Genomic DNA, 23040 nt, shown 5'->3' with positions numbered 1-23040 from the left:
CACATCCCAAAAACATGCATTCTAGGTTAATTGACAACTCTAAATTGCCCGTAGGCAATTGAATGTGATTGTGAGTGCAAATGGTTGTCTGTTTATGTGTGCCCTGCGATTGGGTGGCAACCAGTTCAGGGTGTACCCCGCCTCCTGCCCGATGATAGCTGGGATAGGCTCCAGCACGCCCGCGACCCTAGTGAGGAGAAGTGGCTCAGAAAATGGATGGTTGGATGGATGGATAACCCAAGTGAACTTAAAATGCTGTTTTTAAATGATGATTTTATTTATTCAGGAAAAAAAACTGGCCCTGTGTGAAAAAGTAATTACCCCTTATGAATGAATTGTAGCTAATCACAATTTTTGGTTAATTTTCACTGATCACACCCAAGCCTGTTTACCTCCAGACCTGTTCAAGCAAGAAATCACGTAAACAGAATCTGTCCCGACAAAATCAAGCCGGACAAAAAAATCTAAAAAAAGCTGCAACAAAATTACACGATCCAAAGAAATTCCAAAACATCTGAGAAATAAAGTAATTGACATTGATGAGTCTGGAAAGGGTTACAAAAGCCATTTCTAAAGCTTTGGGATTCCAGAGAACCATAGGGAGAGTCATTATCCTCACATAGCGAAAACATGGAACAGTGGTGAAACTTCCCAGAAATGGCCGGCCTACAAAGATTACTCCAAGAACAGCAACGACTCATCCAGGAGGCCACAAAACAACTCAGGACAACTTCTAAAGAATTACAGACCTCCTTTGCTTTATTTAAGGTCAGTGTTCATGACACAACAATAAGGAAGAGATTAGGCAAAAATGGCATCCATGGAAGAGTTCCAAGACCAAAACCACTGCTGACCAAAAAGAACAAAGGCTCATTTTACTTTTGAAAAGAAAAGAAAAAAAAAAGACTTTTCAGAGAATATTTGTGAACTGACGTGATGAAAGGTGTGTGTCTCGTTACATACAGAAATGTAGCACAGCATTTCAGAAAAAAGAACATCATACCAACAGTCAAAAATCGTGGTGATAGTGTGATGGTTTTGGGCTGCTTTTCTACTTCAAGACTTGGACCACTTGGAGAACCATGAATTCTGCTCTTTAACAAAAAATCCTGAAGGAGAATGTTCAGCCATCAGTTTGTGATGCCGTTACTCTTTCAGAGCTCATTCACTGCCAGCCCTCCCAATTAAAATGAATATTTGACTTCTAAATCCATCAATGGCATTAAATGTATTTTATGCGACCATGACTCACCAATGCGTCCAACTGAATTTGCTAGTGGTGTGGAAACAATGTCAAAGCCCTCAATGGTTTCATACAGGGAGTGGGAGATCCGCCGCTCATGGTTATCCTGAAGGCTGGCAGGTTTTACAGGATGGCCCCGCATTGGTGTGCTCCGAAGTACTTCCTATAGAAAACAAGAAGGGGAGAGTATGTAACTTAGACAGATGTACACTACCATTACATAGTGCTCTCAATTATGGAGGCAGTAGCTCAGCCTGTAATCAAACAGCTAACAAAACATTTACTTGGTTGTTTAATTTCACACATTATCAAGATCAGTTTGACTCTGTTGGCAGGTACTCCATAAACCCAACTATTTGCATTAAAGCAATTTAAAAGTCAATATTTCACAATGTGTCCCCAAAACTATCTGTGTAATAATCCATCCAGTCATTGTGCTATCTTATCACATCTAAACTTGTCATTGTGCATGTCAAGAAAGTGCTTATTTTATTATTTGATACAATGCTGTTCTCCAAAATCATGTTCGAGGGATGAATCTCAACTTGTGTCAGTATTTTCTGGCTCAGCAGTGTGAAACAGTTCCTGCAGTGAGCCGAGTTGGCCGAAAGCCGATAAAAACTCCATGGCTTTCCCATGGGCCGATTGGCAGCTGTCTGTAACAATAAACCCGGAACGAGTGACATGTGTTATGTGGTCAATGTGTAGGCCTGCTGCTTACCCCACTGTACAATTCAGTGCACATCCCAGTTTTGATATATGATGTGAAAGAATGGTTTGAATTTGGATTCAGAGATGTATTGTTAAAGATACTGTCTGTCTTTAACAGACTAGAGACATCGTTATTACAGTATCAAGTTTCACTCAATAACAAGACTAGTATGGATCATTTATTCTGGTATAATTTCCAATTTTGATGAAATACCACACCAAACTGAACTGGTTTGGAATATTCACAAAGCTTTATAGGAGCTGCCAAAAAAACAAAAGAAAAAAAAAAGTCCCTGAATAGAATGTGTTTGCAGAGAACTCCCTTAAAGCTTGATACTCAAGATCAGTTTGACTCTGTAACTCATGCATGCTTTGAACCAGGAGTCTCTAGATAATAGTGATGACCAACATCTATCTTCTGGCTTCCAGCCAAGAGTAATAGACAGACACAGACAGATAGACAGGTCGCAGAAAAACATGAGATCAAGAAAGGGAATCTTTGGCAAACAGTGATGAAAGTTGTGATTTGCATGATCTGAGTTCCACTAAAATATGAGTGCTGCCACATTAGACTCTCAAGTGACTTGCACAACATGGCTGGAGGTTCGTGATGCATACAAACCAAGTGGGACTTTATTGCCTTTTTAATATGGAGTGGTTTAATAAAATTGAAAAAGCAGCACTTTATCTGAACAGAAGGCAAAGAGAGAACAGTGCTTGTGTGCTTAAAATGAATCGCCTAGGTCAACATATATATAATATAATCAGCACCAATGGCAGCAGTCATAAATATGTAGGCCTGGATGACGGAGACTCAGTCGGATTCAAATTTGTAAAATGAAAGATTTATTTGACATGCTTGACATCCTTTCAGTTAATCCCATCAGGTGCAATATTGACATGGAAAGCTAGGAGGTTCATTGTAAGCAACCAGCTAAGAATGAACAGATAAATATACTGTACTTCAAGAAGGCATCCATGTCACTGTTTACCTCAATCTGAGAATATTCATGAGATTTTTATGGCAATCATACTTTGGATTCAAAACTGTGTAAAAACTAAAGAAATAATCCAATCTCACTTTTATGTCTCTGGTTTTAATTGAGTGTGTTCTGTGCGTGCTAAAACTTAATCACACAGACAATGTTTACACACGCAAAGTGAAAATCACAAGATTTACGATGCCAGAGAGAGAAAGAGAGAGAGAGAGAGAGAGAGAGAGAGAGAGAGAGAGAGAGAGAGAGAGAGACAGAGAGAGAGAGAAAGAGAGAAAGAGAGAGAGAGAGAGAGAGAGAGGACCCCTTCAACGATTGCATTATTAGGCACAAGCATAAATTAGCCACAACCTCAGACCCAGAGAGGCTGTTTGCAGAAAGCGAAATGTGTTTTTCTCGTTATTTTGGGATGTGATGGCAGGTGGGGATGGTCAGTAAACACTATAATTTAAATTTGTCACGTGGCAAAGGTGTAGTTCATGGAGTTCCCTGTGGGAAGACAGAACCCGGCTTTGTATGATAATTACAACCCTTTGAGTCGATGGAGGTCCATCCAAGGCACTTCATTAAAATTTAAAAACTGTGACACTGGTCAGTGAAAAATCCGAAATAAATCAGAATTCCTTCATCATCTTGCCAAATTTCCAATTGGTCCCCATCCTAACCTTAACCCCAACCCGATTAATATGCAATTACACAAAAGCAAGATTTCAGTCACTTAATTACTGTGCCCATCCCTCGTATTTACAGATATTTAATTAGAATCAGAATCATCTTTATTTGCCAAGTATGTCCAAAAAACACACAAGGAATTTGTCTCTGGTAGTTGGAGCCGCTCTAGTACGACAACAGACAGTCAATTGACAGAGAACACTTTGAGACATAAAGACATTGACAAAAAAAAAATAAACAGTCACTGAGCAATAAAGGGTTAATAGTTATCTGGTAATGCCAGTACATTTACATTAAGTGACCTTGTCAGATGAAAAAAAATTTTTTTTCTGAAAAATAAAGAGGAGAAAATTAGAGTTTTAGTGGAAAAAATGCGCCATAATGTTTGCTATGAAACAAACAATGATATAGCATGCATGCACAAAACCTACTGTAAGCTAAAAATATGTACCAGTATGTACCGTTTGAGGTGTTATCACACCACTGATTTAATCCTTAAATAATACAGAGTTGATCAAGGACCTTACTTGTGTTCCTTTAAGACTTTGAAGCCATTCTTCCAATCGGTTTTTGCCTCCTCAGCAAGTGTTTAATCTAACGTAATCTAGTTATTTTCAGAGTGGATTACCCTACAGACTAAGTGGGAATGAAAAAAAAAACTGTGCCTGTGCTTGAGTCTAGTTAAGCATTCACATATGTACTGTATGTCTGTATTGCGTATTTCTCTGGGGCAATATTTATCGTAAATGCAAACTCATACACAAATTGCTTTGACCTCTCTGTCAGCATCTCTCTGACCTTCAGCTGCAGTGAAGGAGAGGAAAGGGAGTGTTGACAGATAGCCTTAAACTGTCACCTAAAGCTAATAATGTCAAGTCTGTTACCATTTGCTGGCCTTCTATCTGAGCTTCAGCCTGTTGCTATAGCCCTAATCCAGTCACCTCTACCATAATGCTGTAATTACAGTCTTAAAATGCTACATCTTGCCCCAGGCACAAACCAAGTCTCTCCAGGCACATGCCTCACTTTCATTCGTTTATCACATCTACCGCTTCTCAGCAATACTTCCATTTGCCCAAATCAACACACACATCCATTAATAAACACACACAAACGGTACAACAGCACGACAAGTGTGAATATATTTCTTGATTACATTTCACAGTCCAAAAAAACTGTTGCTACAGGTATATCCTTTACTATATAACCATAGACTGCTTCCTACAGATCATTTTGACATTTTAAGTTACACTTATAAGCCATACCGTGTAACCTCTATTTGGGCATACTTGCACACCAATTTGATTGCCAAACATTTTCCCCAAAGCACATAATGTGAAAAAAAAAAAAATCACACGTGTAAACACAACTGTACTACCATTAATAGTGAAAATAAAAACAGTCAAACAACAACAGTAGGTTCTTCTTTCACAACAGTTTTCAAAACCAACGTGAAAATAACTAGTTTGTGCAGCGGCATAACAACAAGTCAACAAGCAACAATTAAAAGCAATGCCGTTTCCAGTGTGCAAGCCAAGCACAGCAGTAAAGGCAAGGAAGGGATGCTGTGACGGTATGTACAGGATGATTGTTCTTCACTGTCTAAAGGCTTCTTTATACTTGCATGGGCGACGACCGCGCTGACGTCACTGCATCAATCCGGCGCGTAGTTTGCCTTTATACTCGAGCCCAACTCACGCGCGTAGTTTTGAAAATGTATTGCAGTTCACACCCAAGTCGGGGGAGTCGCTACGGCTGGTATTGGCTAGGTCACCACAGAGTGGAGTTTCCTCTGCATTTTTTTGGCCATTTCCGGAAGCCATTTTTACTTTCCTTTCAGTAACAAGGAACAAATCAACAACAATGGCGACCATGGAACAGAGTCTGCTAGAGCAAATGGACCTAGATGACCAGATGTTACGTTTAATTACGCTGTAAAATCGATCAAGAAGGCAGCGGCGTTGATGGTATGTAGAACCAAGGGGCACGCTGAGTACGTCATCACAGCATGTGACTAAAATGGACCAATCACGAGAGATGATCTCCGCGGCGTTCTACAAGCAGCAATAATTTTTGCCGTGTGCGCGTCAAGTGAAGCAGAGGGGCCGTGCGGGGCAATGCGTTGGTCACATGGTGTAATGCGGGCGTTGTCAGCTGTGCGAGCGCGGGAGTATAAAGAGGCCTTAAGGCCACAACATTCTTCTCATCTTCGAGGTTCAACCTTCTTTCAGGAAAACATGGTGCCAATAAACAATTGTGTCAATGCTTAAGTACAAGCAAAACACGCACGCATGCACGCACACACACACGCACGCACACACACACACACGCACTGTTAATCCTGAAGTGAGGTTTTGTTTTTGATTCTGTGGTCTCAACGAACAAAGTTGACATCCATCATGTGATGTTGTCCATGTTGACAGTCTAAATACATATGCTTGTAGTGATTAAAGGGCCATATTTTTTCATGAACACGTTGGCTATACTCTAGAGGGTCTCCACTAAGTCCCTTTAAAAATTGGTAGCGACAGGAGGGCGTGTGAGCTGCAGCCTGTTATTTGTATTATTATTCATCATTAGCACAAGTCAATAAGGTGTGCTTTCCCCCATATTAGAATAAACTATATACATCACATATTTATTGGTCTCATGTCTCGAACTGAAGCAATTGGTCATGAATATAAAGTTTCATTAGCATCAATTTATGACGTCCTCTTCTGATGTCTAGCCAAATTGCACACAGACTATTTCCTCTGTATTACAAATTGTATGACCTCAGAGGTGTTATATTATATATTATATTCCACTAATATTGTGGTTAACAATAATACAAATATTGTGAAATAAATGGAAAGAAAACACTAATATATATATTTATTTATTGTGCCAACACAGTTTAATGTCCATCTATTTAGCGTTCACATTTTGTTGAAGCTTTTCCATGCCAAAATTACAGATACACTTAACAACTCTACAGGTATGCATAGAATGAATTAGTAACAGACACAACATTTAAGTTGCCATCGTAAACACAAAAAGAATGTGTGGTACTGTTTGTTTTCATATGAACACCTCCAGACTGTGCTGGCTATGTTATCAGATACTAAAGTTTCACCAGTGTAGTCTTGAACTGGGGCCAAGAAGCCCACTTAAGCACCAGATTCAATATATTATTTCTCAATTGGTCCTATTGAGTTTCCCTGCTTCTCCTAAACGAGTTAGTCCTCAGAGAGCAGGCTGGGAATTTAAAGGGCGGCAATACTACAATTGTATTTCTGTTAGACTACCTCCCACAATGATGTTACAACTACATCGCAAACTGCATTTCCCAGATTACACCACTCAAGAGGGCTTTCACTCAGTCCTTTTTCACTCAACCCTTTAGACAAATATGCACCTGCCTAAAATGTCATTTTCAATTTTCAGTTTGTTGACTTCATATGCATTTAACTTACATATTATTTCAGGAAAACTGGAAAACATTGTACAGTAGGAGTACAGTAGTTATGCCTGATTCCCAGTCAGCGACCGTGTGAATGTGAGTTTGAAAGCTTTATGTAGTCTGCCTTTGAGCCTATGTCGGCTGGAAGCAGGATAGAAAATTTTGTGATGGAAAACTAGCAAAGAATATCCATTTAGGTAGTCGTGATCTTGCCATGCTTCCTGCAAGGTGAAAATGATATGAGGAATGTTATTAGCAGGCTTCCAGTATTTTCATAATGATCTAAAAATGTATTTTTAAAAAAAGGGGAAATTTATTTTTAAAATATTGCTATAAATATAAAGAATACTGCTATAATTATTTAAAATATTAATTTCTTGAGAAATTAATTTATATTGTATCTATCCACACTTTGTCAAAAGTATATGTTTGTAATACTATAATAAATGCCATGTCAGGAATTATGTTTCCTTGTTAGCCAGCATCTCAGGATTTTAAGTTCTCCAGCAGTAGTGGTCAGCTCAATACTAATGAAACCATAAATTACTAGACCAGGGTTTTGATTGATAGCTCTCTCCAGGATTTATCGATTACCTTCTCTCTCGTCCAAGAGTGGATCTCTTGTTAGGGCGAGCAACTTCCTTCCCCTTGTCTCTTTACATAAACGTTTCCTGACTGACTCCAGGGCTATAGTTCTGCATTGTAAACAAGCCAGTGGCAGGCTAATGACACTAACGTGGAAGATTTTTGTATTTAAAGAAGCAATTTATGCTCTCTTTACAGAGGTGACGAACTGAAGTATCTGCATAATGCATGTCGGTCTTATTATTCGACTTTTTTTGTGAATAAAAGCTAATGGTATTCCCTAAATTGACTGAAAAGCAGAAAACAAGGTAAATTAACAGTTGTTTTATATTTTATTATATTATTGTCGGATATTGTAAAAATATTGAATGCTACATTACAGTTAAACTGGTCTATCTTCGAGGTTGCAGTTGCAATACACAAATGTTTTATTACGTCACATATTAGATAAAAGTGAGTAAAAACAAGTAAAGTTTTCAAGTAACCTCCAAAATGGCAGGTTTCCACTCAATATGGTTTTTGTAAGAATAGTCAGATCATCGTGTTCCGTGGTTCCTCATCATCCACCGAAGTACAGTGGGTATGGAAAGCATTCGGACCCCCTTAAATTTTTCAGATCTGGGAGAGGATCTGCAAGGAGGAGTGGCAGAGGATCACCAAATCCAGGTGTGAAAAACTTGTTGCATCATTCCCAAAAAGACTCATGGCTGTATTAGCTCAAAAGGGTGCTTTTACTAAATACTGAGGAAAGGGTCTGAATATTGATCTTTCAATTTGTCTTTTTTTTAAATCTGCACAAATTTCAAGAATTCTGATTTTTTTTCTGTCAATATGGGGTGCTGTGTGTACTTTAATGAGGGGGTGAAAAAGAACTTAAATGATTTTAGCAAATGGCTACAATATAACAAAGAGTGAAATTTTTAAGGGGGTCTGAATACTTTCCGTACCCACTGTAGTTTGTTTGTTTTTTTTTAGTTTTTAGTGGAGTTTCTGTTTTAGGCTGAGTGGTTGAATGATTAGCAATGTTGCTTCACAGCAAACAGAGGTTCTGGGTTCACATATGTGTGGCAACAGTTGCAGAATATTAAATGTATGAAAATAATGTACTTTATCAGGAATAAAATAAATGACACATCATTTGTTTAATGGAATACAGTGTATGCCCAGTTTAAAATTATCTAAGTACATAAATAAAACCTTTGTTAGGGAACTCTATGCACTGGATATATTTTTTTGTTTGTTTTCTTGCTCCTTGTAAAACACTTAAAGTGGTGGATTATTAGATGAAATAAGTGGGGAGGCTCAAGCCAGTATTTTATGAGTACCTATACACCTACAATTTGTGAAAAATGGTATAAAGAATGTTGTCAATGTGATATTTAACTCAAATTGTAAATGTGCAAGAGTCGAGTAATGTGGGGTGATGGATCTTGGTTTGTGTGCAATGTTGAAGTTCAGAGTAATGACGGTAGACAAAAAGCAGATACAGTCAGTTTGTCAATAGTGTCTGTCAGCGCAGGAGATCTCTGACATAAATGACACCACAAATGTGTGGACAGCCATGGGTTTACATTCCATGCTCGATTTCAAGTCAGTGCCAGCCAGAAGCATATTCATTATCAGACTGTCTACTTTTAGATAGATTCATGTGTGATTAATACCTACCTGAACTGTGGCTGTGTGACAGACAGAAACCGATGATAACTGCATAATAAAACCCTCATTTTTAGCTAAACTATAGTTGACAACTTGCTGGAAGTGACGTGCATGTATTACATAATATATAAACAATGAAAATATGAATTTTAACTGACCCCATAACATCTTTGTCCACTGACGTTTAAGAAAATACAAAAAACTCTGAGGCCGATTCACTGGGCCAGTTGTGCTTCAATCAATCAAATAATTCAATAAATCAATTACCGTAATTTCTCCTGTATGATGTGCACCCATGTATAATACGCATCCCCCAAAGGTGACCTCAAAATTCTGGAAAACCCTTCTACCTATGTATAATGGATTTTTACAATGCGTGATTTTGCTTCTCGCCACATGATCAAAACGAAGTATTATCTGTATTTTGTTAGTTTTTTTCAAATACTTATTCTGATGTTAAGCACTTTATTTGAACACTTAATACTTTTTTTTTATTTACTTGCTCGTATTTTGAAATTGACAGCCCTACTTTTATTTAGTAAATTAGAAAACACAGCTGTGCTCATATATTTGATTACCCATGCAGAATTTGTAAGATGGCTACAATTATTTAAAGGGACCAGGTGAAACACATTTAATTTTATTTTAATGTAATTCAAATTTAACGGTCAAGCATTTCAGAACAGCATTATCATTAAACAAAACATAACCATAAAGAAATTAATGATGGTTGTTGTTATATTCTATTATATATAGTCATATTTAATAAACAAAACAATATTTCACAAATTTTGCCAGGGTATGTAATCTTATGAGCACAACTGTACATATATGCAGTCATACTACCCCTGTCATATTGAAATGAAAGTGTATGCCACACCTTTTTTATAACCACTAGGTAGCGGTGACATATTAGAATGAAAGTGTAAACCTCTCTCATAACCACGAGGTGGCGGTGGCATTTTGGAATGAAAGTGTACATCTTTTTCATAACCACGAGATGGCAGCATACATTTACAAAATGTGAAATTGTTTTCCCTTTGCGCCCATACCTATGTATAATGCGCACTATTGACTTTTGACAATTTCTTGGGGGGGGGGGGAATGTGCATTATAAACGAGAAAGTTTTTGGGGGGCTTTTTTACAACTCTCACACTGTTTCTATCATCAGCTGCTGTTGTTTTCCTTGATATACCCAATGTATGTAACTTAATACACCAGTGATTTGTTTTTTCAGGACATTCAAAATTGTTGTATTGGCTATAACTAATGTTTGTGAAACAGCTCTGAATATTTTTCCTGTATCAGTTTCATAATTGCTTGTTGCTTTTTTGTAAATGTTAATAACAGGAATTGCTGAAATGTTGATCTTTCATCTCATATTCACACCTGATGTCAAACCCAAATATATTCAGTCTACATGAAAAATAAAACAATGAATTGATCTCACTGTTGCAATACTTCTGGAAGGGCAAGTAATACTGTAGTTGTGCTGAACTGAGTAGAAAAAATGATCAATGATAGGACTTTCCTGTTCCATGGAAGTTGGAACATTAAAGCAGCGTGGAATTATAATAAATGGAATTGAAATTGCTTCTTCTGAATTGTGATTCAACATTAACACACGTGATAACATATTAATAGAACAAAGATTTAAAAAAAGAAAAATTAGGTCGCATGAAGAAACAGCCATGCAATTATAATGCTTCAAACAACTTGCCAATGACCAATCATCTTCCTTGACTATCTGGGGCATAAGGATACTTTTTCAGATAGGCGCCTGAAGAGAGAAAAAAATAATTGTTCTGGAGAGATCCAGCAGAGATAAAAGTGTGTGCCTTTGGTTCATATGCCCTTGTGTGTATGACAAGGACTGAAATCAAAACATATTACACAGCAGTTCTGCATACTATCATATATTCAAATGCATATTATGACAGCCTATTTTAATTTTTAAAACTTTTTTGAGTTGAGGGTTCTCTTTGACCATTATTTAATTATTTATAAGTAGCACGCGTTTGACTCACAGATACCTGTAGGGCTTGAACTACAATACTAGTTCTCACACACATAAGCACACACACACATATTTTGAACGGCATGAATTAATACAAATTAATCACAAAGGCGCTCATCTGAGGAAAACCAGTGTGACCTCTTTAATATTCTAAACTGGGTACTAAATTAAACTAAGGAGCTGCTAACAGTAAGAAAACTACTGAACTTTTTTTTTAACTGAGAGGATTGAGCGTGTGTGGAGAGTGTGTGGTGAAAATAAATATTTGAAGTACAGTATCAGAGAATTTGAGCAATGTGTGAAAATGTATGTACAGGGGACTCTCTAAAGTTAAATGCCCCTCGGTTTATACAATTTGGAATTTGGAAAAAGATGCTTTTGCAATCGCACATGCAACTACTGTACATATTTATTAAGTAAAGGGCCTCTATTATACCTTTTTATACTCATGAAAATTAAGAAAATAAAAAACGTTATACCATATATTTTGGAACATATTTTAGCATGAACACCATTAAGTGTGGCCATTGCCTCACATTTCAATTCTAATTATTTAGCATCTTTGGACAGTTCACAAATGATAAAATACTGGGTGGTTCTGTAGGCATTTATGTGCGTGCTATTCTGCTGTGCACCAAAACAAATTTAAACTCCAAAGATATATATATATATATATATATATATATATATAAGATATGTTCCTGCTCTGTTCTAGAACATGTGATAGTTTAGCCGGCAGGACCGGGCGATGATGAAATCAGTGTAATTTTCATGGAGTGAGGCAGCCTGGATGTGCTGCGCCCGTCGCAGGTTCCGCCTCTGATGCATTAGTGTGTGTAGCTCGGCTCCTATCCCCTGCAGACAGTGATGGATCTGATTCATTTCAATGGTGGCCTCCAGTGCTCAATCCCATTCTGCTGGGTGACAGTGGCAAACTGGTGCCGGTTCCTCACATACTATCTGCCTGGCCAGGGGTCTAAGCAGTGGAGATGGAGATGGGGGTTGTTGGGGGAAGAAGTCTAAATTTCTTGTTGAGTTCCCCCTCTGATCTAAAATACTCAATTAACTCATTTTTCCACTACTCTTAGGCATAATGAAATACATAAAGAGGCATGGCATATGGCATCTATTCAAATTAACTTTCAGGACACTAGCTTCCTGTATGTGGTCGTCTCGAATTGGATTTTAATGGACAAAATCTAATGTACCCTCTGCACAAACTGATTACAAAGCTTTCGACAGAACCATCAATACACGCCCAAAGATACAGAAGTAAATATAAGATTAAACACAAGCTTCCAGACTTTGTCCAAAACCCTCATGTCTAAGTGAATCAAAAATTTAGAAACTGCACTGCAGAGAGACGTCCACCTTTCTCTCAGCTTGTGAGGGATTAAAAAGGACAAGCAAGGGACTGGACGTGATAGAACTCATTAAACCTCCAGGCAGTGCTTTTCCAGGAGGAATGAGTGTCCTACTTGCTTCAAGTGTAACACAGGAAGAGGTAGGGTTAGGTTTGTATGGGAAGCTAATATACAGGTAAATGCCAGAAAGCTCTAAAACAGCCCTACATTTTAGAATTCAAGGAGCTGCTAAGGAAGCGAGGCTGACAACTGAACATAATGTTTGTTTTAAATACCCATCAAACTTCAAATGTATCCAACATTTTCAACAAACTATTTACTTGATGCAACAAGGGTGAACGTTGACCACTAGAACAAAAGTTACACATGCTATATAAAAAATGGAGACTAGATTCAATTAGAAGCTCTCATTATTTTATACATATTCTATCTCATGAGACTGCACAGTGGTACCTGCTGTAGTGACTGTGATTTTGGCTTTTGCATTTCACGTTACTCTAACACTGTTTTGCAATGTATTGTTTATGATACGGCACAACTAAGAATAATGTGTGTAAAATAATATGGGGTTATTTTGGGATTAAAACAGTACAGTATATTCAGAACAAGCTAACCATCCTCCTACAAATGTTATTGACCATTTGCTTATACTAATCTAAAATCTAGGCGGAATACATATTCCTTTATCGGTCTATCCTACAGTGTTTTTCCGCAAAACTGTCAATCATAACTCAGCAAAGGGTGAGTTATGATATCAGATCAAAGGCCCACTGTGGCCAAAGTAAATCACACCAAGGAAGGAAATAAATGTGAGTTGCTATCACCTATCTCAGACAGGAATTGAGACTGTTTGAAGATTTGCATAGATTTTTTGGGCGCCTCATCTAAGTTATCCCTTAGTTATTTCACAGCTCCGAAACCTACAGTGTGATGGATTAAGAGTGGAGGTCTACAGTCATAAGAAAAAAACTGTCACTCATGCAGTGGAAATATGGCTTCCCCTCTCATGTCCACTCAACCAAAGCTCTTGATGTTGAGTGCATCCAGAAAACCAGTTTCTACCAATCAGATTGTATTAAATAAGAGCTGTATCTGCTGTATGCCAATTCTTATTACAACCACAATGATAAATAAACACAATAACTTAATTTTAGTTGTTGTAGAAATGCAGGAAAAAATTATCTATGTATAACAAAATTACGCACTGAACATTACCAAGAATGATTTATTATTGTAATGGATCTCATTAGATTTTAGAGGTAAACATACTACACTAGCAAACGAGTGTACAGTATGTTGTTGTTGTTGTTGTGATTTTCTGCTCTTTCCATCACGGTTCACCAAAGAGTTAATAATAATAATAATAATAATAATTTATTTTGGACATTTCAGATGTGAGAGTAAAAAAATGTGATGTGTATATATATAAATTGTGGAAAATTAGACAGGCAGTCATATTGATTAATTCATTCATAATTAAAATACAAAGCAATTAATGCTAAACCATGTGCTACAAGTGCTACCTCTGCGTTTTGGGCGATCCGTCGGGCTACTATGAGCTGGATCATTCCTCGTTTGTTGCCTTCGACTGACATGGACTTGCGGAGTGTTTCCATTGCTTCCTGATTGGTATTCCCAAGCAACGACTCCCCATTGACTGCGATGAGTTGGTCATTTATGCGTAGACGCCCATCCTGTAGATGAATGCTCACCAAATTAGTGTTAGAGCTCCTCCTAACAATATATGCAGTACTTTTAAATACAGCCATTATTCGTTTATGTTGAATATGTTTGTTTTGCTCGGTAAAGGAGGATAGTTGTTACTTGCCTTGCTAGCAGCACCTCCATTGATAATGGATTTGACAAATATGCCCAAGTCAGCGTGGCTCTCCTTGGATCTATTACCCTTGACACTGACCCCCAGGCCTGCCGAACCAGAGTCATTGAGTGGGATCTCAAAGGTCAGGAACTCCCGTGTACCATCATCAGGGGTCAACACCAGGTCATCATCCCCCAGTTGCTGTAGAAAAGTAGGGAAAAACTAACTAAATGTAATATAAATCTCATGAATCCAATCATTCTCTATCATATTGTGTGCCTGTATTCACAGGGAACCTAGGATCTGTCTCCAAAGCAGCTCCTCCCCAAACATATCCATGACTGCTCATGTGTTTAGCTAATGTTACTTTGTTGTTTTAGTTATAAACTATGTACTATGTATGAGTGTTCTAAACAAGGAGAATAAAATGTGTTTATATTTTTAATATAAAAATAAAACAAAGAATGAATTGGGACCATAATGTTGTTAATATAAAACAGGACATAACAACAATTCGCAGCTATTTTGTAAAAAATAAAAAAAGAGAGATAACATATTATGGCGGTTCAATGTTTTCTGTAAATAAAGTTTACATAACTGGGCAGAATTGGTAAAAAAAAAAAATTTTTAATTGGTAATTTGGAAGAAAATATGACTGATCATACAGAAACCTTTTTAGAATTCAGAATTGTGTGGACCTTTTTCAAATTATATTGGTATCTGAAATCACCCAAATCATCCTTATCAAACATTTACATAACCTTGAATGCTTGGCCTGATTATACACACATGCTGACACACACACACACAGGTTTAAATGGCTATTAAGTGTAAGTTTCCACACTTGTGACTTGTTTGATTGTTAATTAGTGTCTGCGTATGAATTGTCAATGAGTTTCTAAGCTCTTGGGAGAACCCTGCACATTTCATCCAGGGCTGCATTGACTTTGCTTGATACTGAGGCATGGGGAAAGCAAAAGAACTGTCAAAGGACCTGTGAGAGAAGGAAGTTGAACTATAAATCAGGGAAAGGATGAAGACAGATATCTAAAGATTGGAAAATTCTATATAGTGGTGTTAAAACTCTGATAAAGAAGTGGAAGCTCTGTGGTTCTGTGGATACCTAGCCATAGTCAGATAAACCAACAAGGATTTTAACAACAACTACAAGGAAGATTATTCGGGATGCAAAAAACAACCCTCAAGCAACATCAGCTAAAATACAGGCTTCTCTGGAAGAAAAACAAAAACAAAAGTGGTTTTGCTTGATCACTCACGTGCCAGTGTATGTAAATCTATGAGCCTATTAATAAGAAAGAAAATGAAAACAATCGCTCTTGGGTCCAAGAGTAATGTTTAGGTCAGTCTCACACAACCTGAACACCTAATGTAATTTGTTAAGACATCATATGTATCCTATTTCAGGTTAAAATGTGTTGTTATAAAGCAAATAGAAGAAATTAAACCCAATGTTAATGTACACCAAATCATTTATCAATTTATATACTTCAGTAAGTCACAGCCAGGGCACATATACTTAAACAACATCACCGCAACAACCATTCACAGTCACACATATGAACGATTTAGAACTTTCAATTAGCCTACGTAGCATCAGGTAAAAATTTCTACAATTTGGGCTTCACCAAACATTGGAATGCAGTTTCCTGTGTCAAATGTTAGATGAACATTCGGACAAACCAGCCTGTTGCCTCGTGCACCAGCAACCAATATTTTAAAGATTTGTGAAAGGTCACTATGACATTTTCTTTTTTCTTTTCAAACATACGTCTATAGGCAGAGACTACATTGTGCTTTGGTGCCTTGTTCCCTGATTGCAGATTGAGAGCTTGAGAGCAGTTGTGGGATGTTGTGATGGGCCAGATAAAGTCCATTTGAAGATTAATGGCAGTGAGAGCAATCAACCCCAGAGACCTCACTGCAAGACCTATTTAAATGGACTCGTATCAGCACACAGACATGCACTCTTGCACACAGCCAGATGGATGGCCGCCAGGTGTGTGCCCCTCACAGCTGCTTGGATAAAGTGTTAAGCACAGGGAGGTGGAAAGACCGACCATAAAGGTGGCTTTTTTTGCTTCTTCCATGGGCTAAGGAGTTATTGGGATGAAATGGTGCATTCAGGAGAACGCTCTTTTGAACGCAACCCAAAACGCCAGACAGCCGGCCCCTTTTTTTTGTTTTTGGTTCTGCTTTTTACTGTATTATTCTGCTATTCTCTTTTCATTTAGACAAATGTCTGTACTACCCACCCGCTGGATTTTGGGCACAACTGGACCCTCAGAATGCCATAAACCATTCAATCCCACTCTCCCTCAATACCTCAAAAAAGACAACTAGATTATTTCCAGACTATTGTAAAACAAAATAAATAAAAACTGAATTTAAAGGCCAATGTCACTTTCAATCCCCTTTCATCCAGCAGTTACATATAGTGATACACGGGGTAATGAAACAATGTCTGGCTCCGATTTAGTGCGTCTGTTTAAGGTGTGTCAGTGCTTGAGAGCACACTCCCTCCACAATGATGACAGAATAACCGCCCACTCAGAGCCGTGTTCCGGGAATAGCGGGCCACGGCAGAGGATGAGAGAGCAGTGAAACATTTTCATTAGACAGGAAAAAGTGCTGCTAGGCTAGAATGAGTATGTCAGGCTGGCTGACAGGGCCCGTTGCATCGATTCAACACAGCCCAAACCGACCTGGATACTACTACTACTACTAGATACCCATTGTTTGAAACGCTGTACACTGTAAACTGCATAAAATAAAACTAGGAAACAGTGGCAGTTGTTTGAATAAGGTTTTGTCCAAATGTGTACTTATTAACAGTACATTGTGGGTCATGGTTTTGCTGGCAAGAGAATTACGGTTACTAGTGTTCCTGCTTCAAAACTCCTTTGTTGTCATGGAGTGACTTTCTAAATACCAAGGAGAAGCGGGAGCTGCATTTACTGGCGAAATGTCAGATTTGTCGTCCAAAGGACAGGGAAACTAAGTTGGGAAAGTCAACAGAAATCACAACATTGCTCTCAAAGTGTTCATGTACTAGAAATTGAGTTATTTGGTACGCACCAGTGCTTAGATAATAGTCTTCACTTTTGACCAAATGAACTCCACTAATCATCCATCCATCCATTTTCTGTACCGCTTATCCTCATAAGGGTTGCGGGCGTGCTGCAGCCTATCCCAGCCATCTTCGGGCGGGAGACGGGGTACACCCTGAACTGGTCGCCAGTCAATCAGAGGGCACATACAACCAAACAACCATTCACACTCACATTCACACCTACGGGCAATTTAGAGTCTTCAATCAACCTACCATGCATGATTTTGGAATGTGGGAGGAAACCGGCGTGCCCGGAGAAAACCCACGCAGGCATGAGGAGAACATGCAAACTCCACACAGGCAGGGCCGGAATTTGAACACCGGTTCTCAGAACTGTGAGGCTGATGTGCTAACCAGTCATCCACCGTTAAATTACCAGTTGGTGTAATTACACAGACCAAAGACCAGTATTGAAACAATAGTGAAAAGATCATTTATTGATTGAAGCCGCTCTTCATGTCTCACAGCTCGTAAAAAAAAAAAAAGAAAAAAAAAGGCTCCATATTGAAATTATTTCAACAAGGTTGAAATAGAAACAGTCCCAGCATTGGTGATTTGTAAATTTGAGCTGTTGCTCAAATCGCCACAAACTATTGGTTTAGATTCTATCAACAACAACGTTTAAGTATATAAGGTAACGTATACAGCAGCAAATGTAATGTACAGCGGGCATATTTATTCATTTGGGGGTCCAAGGCAAACCCAGTTATGGGACCCTGAACGTCCATGTACTGCAAACATCTTGAATAATAATGGTTATCATCAGTGTGAATTTGAGAAAACGCTCCTTTTTTCTGAAGTAGATAAAGTCCTAAACATGCGTTTTGAGGATTATTATCTACCAAGTTAATCATCGCTACACTTTACTGTAATTTATGTAAAGTTTACCATTTTGACCACTTAAATACACACATCTTCACTATCAGAACTGCCACTCATGTCACACTGCACTTCATCTTGACTCCATTCGTACTCGGCGGACCTGACAGTAATGCTACTGCAACTGGTAAGAACATATGGCTCTTGCTGTTGTAAGTTATGCACATTCAGTTTCACTGTGAAAAAGGCTGAAACCTTTGGTCGTCCTCTTATCCTCTTCGCGGCTCTACTTGAATAACTCCTCACAATGTGCCACTAAGTTTGTTTTGCTAATAGCTAGATTTGCACATGTGCAGTAAGATGGACTAGACCATTGCATGAGAAAGGACGGGGACCATTCGAAACGATCATGATAGATACAGTATAAGCATTTTGATCTGTTAAGTGCATGAATTAGGACTAAAAGAACGACAGTTGCTTTAAACGGAATACCACTTTATGAATCAGTTGTCTAAGAGACATTCCCCACTTGCCTGTTTGGCTAATAATAAATCCACCCTTGGTAATGTAATTTAAATGTAAAATGCAACATGCTTTGCATCAGAAAACAAAATTACAAGTGTGAAAATATCCCTATTTCATCGTGCATTCACAGTCCAAGAGAATATATTGACTCCCACACTAAGTAACATTGTTAAGCCCGAGACACCCATTCATTTAGTCATTTTTACAGGGGTGGTGGCATGCAACTAGGTGAACAAAGAAGGACAAATACAAGAAAATGTTGTTCATTAGTCTAGAAAAAGGGCACCCCCACCTCCTTTCTCTGCTTAATTAGCCTTTTTATTTTGTTTCCACCTGACTTCACTCCTCACATGCGAACAAGGAAGGTGCGCTGAACAGGTGTGAGGAAGCAAGAGCGACTTGAAGGAGGGAAACGGGTAAATGAATCACAATTAGTTCTTTTCACACACAAAGTCTGAGTTCTATGCACCTCAATGCCTAAAACAATTAATACTGCTGGAAACTTCTCTCCACACTTGGCCTAATTTGATGACATAAAGGTCACTGGAAATAAATTCAAAGAGGCTAAAAGAAGTCAGCCATGGGTGTAATTGCAAAATGTGTGATGAGTGTTGTCACACAAATTCCTTCAGGCCGTGTAATATTTTGTGACAAAGGGCCTAGAAGTTGCAAAAATACAAAACTAATCCAATGTTTTACAGGTTCAGTGGGATGTTTCAGGTGCATGAAGGCAACGAGCTGGTAGGAGATGTTTTAAAGCAACCTTTAATAGACGTTATTGTGTTTCTGTTGCAACAAAATGCAATGCACTTTAAATAATATGTGATAATTTTTAGGGGGTGGAGATTATTAATATTTTTGTTTTGTAATCTGCCAAACACAAAGCATGCCATTTGGCATCATGGTTTCTGCGCTTTTTGTATATTAACCCCTTTCCATCTTTATTCAACTTTGGGCTTGATGTGTGGCAAGGCTAAGGCACAAACCATTAAATTTAGTGTGCCTCAAGATATCATATCCAGGATTATGCAAAACTCAAATTCTCTCTTAAACCAGCCTCTAATTTATTCCTTATTTACTTACTTACTTACTTACTTCTTTTGAATGTAATATTGTTATTTGTTTGAACGTGGTCCTGCCGGTTTAAAAATAGGGTTGAAAAACTAAGCTTTTTTGGCATAGTACCCAGGTCACATGCTTTTATAGTTAGGGTCGAACCAAATCTTGAATAAAGTTTTAAAACCCCTATTTCATAGATGCAGTATGGTGAGGTTGCTTAAAAATACAAATTAGCTCTGAACTTGATAAAGGACTTCATTTTTATGAAGTGCAACTGAAAATTGACATGCTGATGACCAGGGTTGATGATCTGAGAAAAAAAAGATGTACAAGTGGAACAATAGCTGCAAATTATGATGCAGATGCTCCTCATCTGCAAATATCGGTGGCTGAAAGAATGTCGATGCTATGTCAGACAGACTATATACACTTCAACCTATTATGTGTTGTTGAAACGTGTTGAATCCTCTTCAGCAAAAAAGTAACCGTCACCACAAGTGGCCTCTAACAACCTTGTTTGTCAGCATGGCACGATGCTGCAATGCACTCTCTCGTTCTTTGCACTGACAGCAAACATAATTACAGGAACAGCTGCTGAAAAGTGCTAAATGAAAACAGATGGGATTGACACTTCACGCTTAGATATCAATAGACAAGCTGGTATTGTCTGAAATAGCACTTTGAAGGATTATCTTTAATTATGACAAAGCAAGTTTCGTATCATTCTACTTTGAACGCATTGCCAAAATAATAAGGCAGTAACAATTCATCAGTTGAGACTTCAAAGGTAGTAATAAGGGGAAAAAACGAATTAGATAACTGTTTTACCACACGTATGTACGGTAGACACCCAGAACTTGAACTTCCAAACATAAACATATGAATATGGCCCAAAGCCAAAATGGATACCAGACACTGAACAAACATGAAGAAAGTGAGCGGTTTGGCATCAGCTGATATTCCTTACCTCTCGTGTTTTAAAGTGTGCATTTTCTGTGGATCTGTGTCTGTATCTGTCCTGAGTAAAAAGAGTCACTGATAAGCCAAAAGCCAAAGAGCAAAAAGATAATAGCAATGGAAATAAAACATGTTAACTTATTGTCAAAGATAAAATACAAATCACTTTTCTTTCTATGTAGGTTTTATTATAAACAACAATCACTTGATGTTTTGATCTTTTGTGGAATAGTCACAGTTCTAGAACAGAGATAGTTTTTCCTTTACTGAATATTAATATAATTTAACTAATATAAATTACATAATATCCAACCTTACACTGATGTTTGAGCAGCTTCCTGGAATGGATTATGTTGGAAGTTTCCCTTGTTTGTAAAAAGTTACAAAATGAATTTTGTTTCAATAAAACAGTCATCACAAGGTCCCATCATTTCCAAAGCATTTTTTTTTTGAGTGAAAGAAAATCGAAAGATGCTATGAAATTGTTCTAATGATTTCCAGAAAGTCAGATAGATTACCATGCTTATTGCAGTCAACACTACTATGGCTTTCTTGACCCTCCCAACTACAGGTTTGTGTGTGTGTGTGTAATCTGACTAAGTGATGTCTCATTCTTTAAGGTTTTTGCAAAGCTAAAAAACATTGATTTATTCAACAGCTTGGAAGATAAAATAAAGGTTCTGTCTCTATCACTTAATTAACACGAAGACCGAGGAAAGAAGCATTGCACCACAGTAAGTCTCATCCAATTATATTAACACCAAAGATGTGATTTATTTATTTTATTTATTTATTTTTGGGAGGGTGGGGGGCGTTCGGGGCCAAGGGCATGACTGTATTATATCAAATCAGTATCACTTATCACCATCTCATTCCTGTATTGTTGCAGTGACACGAAGTTTACCAATGTAGTTTTGTGTTTTCTAAATTGGAAGAATGAGTCAAGACACGTAATAAATACATTTCCAAATCTAGTTTCATTATCTTATTATATGTGTGCACTTGCTCAGAGGTTTTTAAGATCTTCAATCGAGATGCAATTCCAAATGAAGCTCTCGATGACAGCTACGACGATAAAGTTAAAGTTCCCCTTGAGAAAATGATAAACTGAGTGAACCTTAAGTCAATGCATCTTTGTATTGTTTGTCTTCCAGCTTGTAATATGACAAGCCATGAATTGTACAAGCCTGAGGATCAATTTTGTGCGAGGAATGATTAAAAACACTCAAGACCAAAATCAACACTTAAAATTATTGCTCAGCCTTAGAAGGGAATAACAGAATGCTCAATTTTAGGCACGCATTTGCCTTCTTTTCTTCTATACACGGCAATTTGAGTGACGAAGAGAAACAGGGTTGATTTATGATTATTTATTGAAACAATCTTCCTCAATCACTGTGCAGCTGTTAAACCATAATATAGGGGATTTTAAACCAGGCCACCAGGGTTGGCACTTGAAACGGGCCATTAGCCAGCTATAATTATCAGCATCGCTGTCATACATTTGTCTGATGCCTCCCCAGCATTCACATAGGCCATAAATTCATCTGTCACATCCCTCAGAGCCTGGTATTAATTGTGCAATTAAGATTCTCATTGCTTGGCAGATATAGCTACTAATGGATCAGTGACAAGTGTGATATGATCATAAAAAGGGGATTTTAATGTACTGTTTAATTGCTCTTATGTGGACCACACTGTTAGAACAGAGACTTCCCAAGCCCATTTGTTCACCGCAGATCAGACTCTCAATATGTAAGAAAAATAGTGCTCATGTGGGTCTCTGAATGATGTAAGAGCAAGGAGGAACAAGCAGTCTGCCGCACTAGGGCATATGACTCATCAAGCCCATATTGTGGGTTGTTTTTATCTAATGATTTAGCATCTGTGGTGGAGTTATAAATATGTTTAGTATAGAGGCCAGAAGCAACACCAACTACTTTACAGCAACAGCAAGCTGAGATCCATGAATTTAGTTAGCTGTACAATAAAAATAAAATGTACTACATTTTAACTGGAATATTATCCTGAAACTTCCCCAGCCA

At 37.9% G+C, this 23040-nt stretch overlaps 1 protein-coding gene across 2 annotated transcripts in view; it reads right to left on the bottom strand.

Annotated features, from left to right (window-relative positions):
* Positions 1–23040, bottom strand: part of LOC133396457 (partitioning defective 3 homolog) — a 298273-nt gene that overhangs the window by 138589 nt on the left and 136644 nt on the right. For both annotated transcript variants that reach the window (XM_061666339.1, XM_061666340.1), the window contains exons 13-15: positions 14515–14706; positions 14210–14380; positions 1253–1406 (exon numbers count right to left, since the gene is read on the bottom strand). In XM_061666339.1, the coding sequence (XP_061522323.1) occupies positions 1253–1406; positions 14210–14380; positions 14515–14706 (517 nt within the window). The remainder of the gene's footprint in view (positions 1–1252; positions 1407–14209; positions 14381–14514; positions 14707–23040) is intronic.

Source organism: Phycodurus eques, chromosome 21 (assembly GCF_024500275.1).
Source record: "Phycodurus eques isolate BA_2022a chromosome 21, UOR_Pequ_1.1, whole genome shotgun sequence".
NCBI lineage: Eukaryota > Metazoa > Chordata > Actinopteri > Syngnathiformes > Syngnathidae > Phycodurus > Phycodurus eques.
This window is presented reverse-complemented; position numbering and strand designations above follow the sequence as displayed.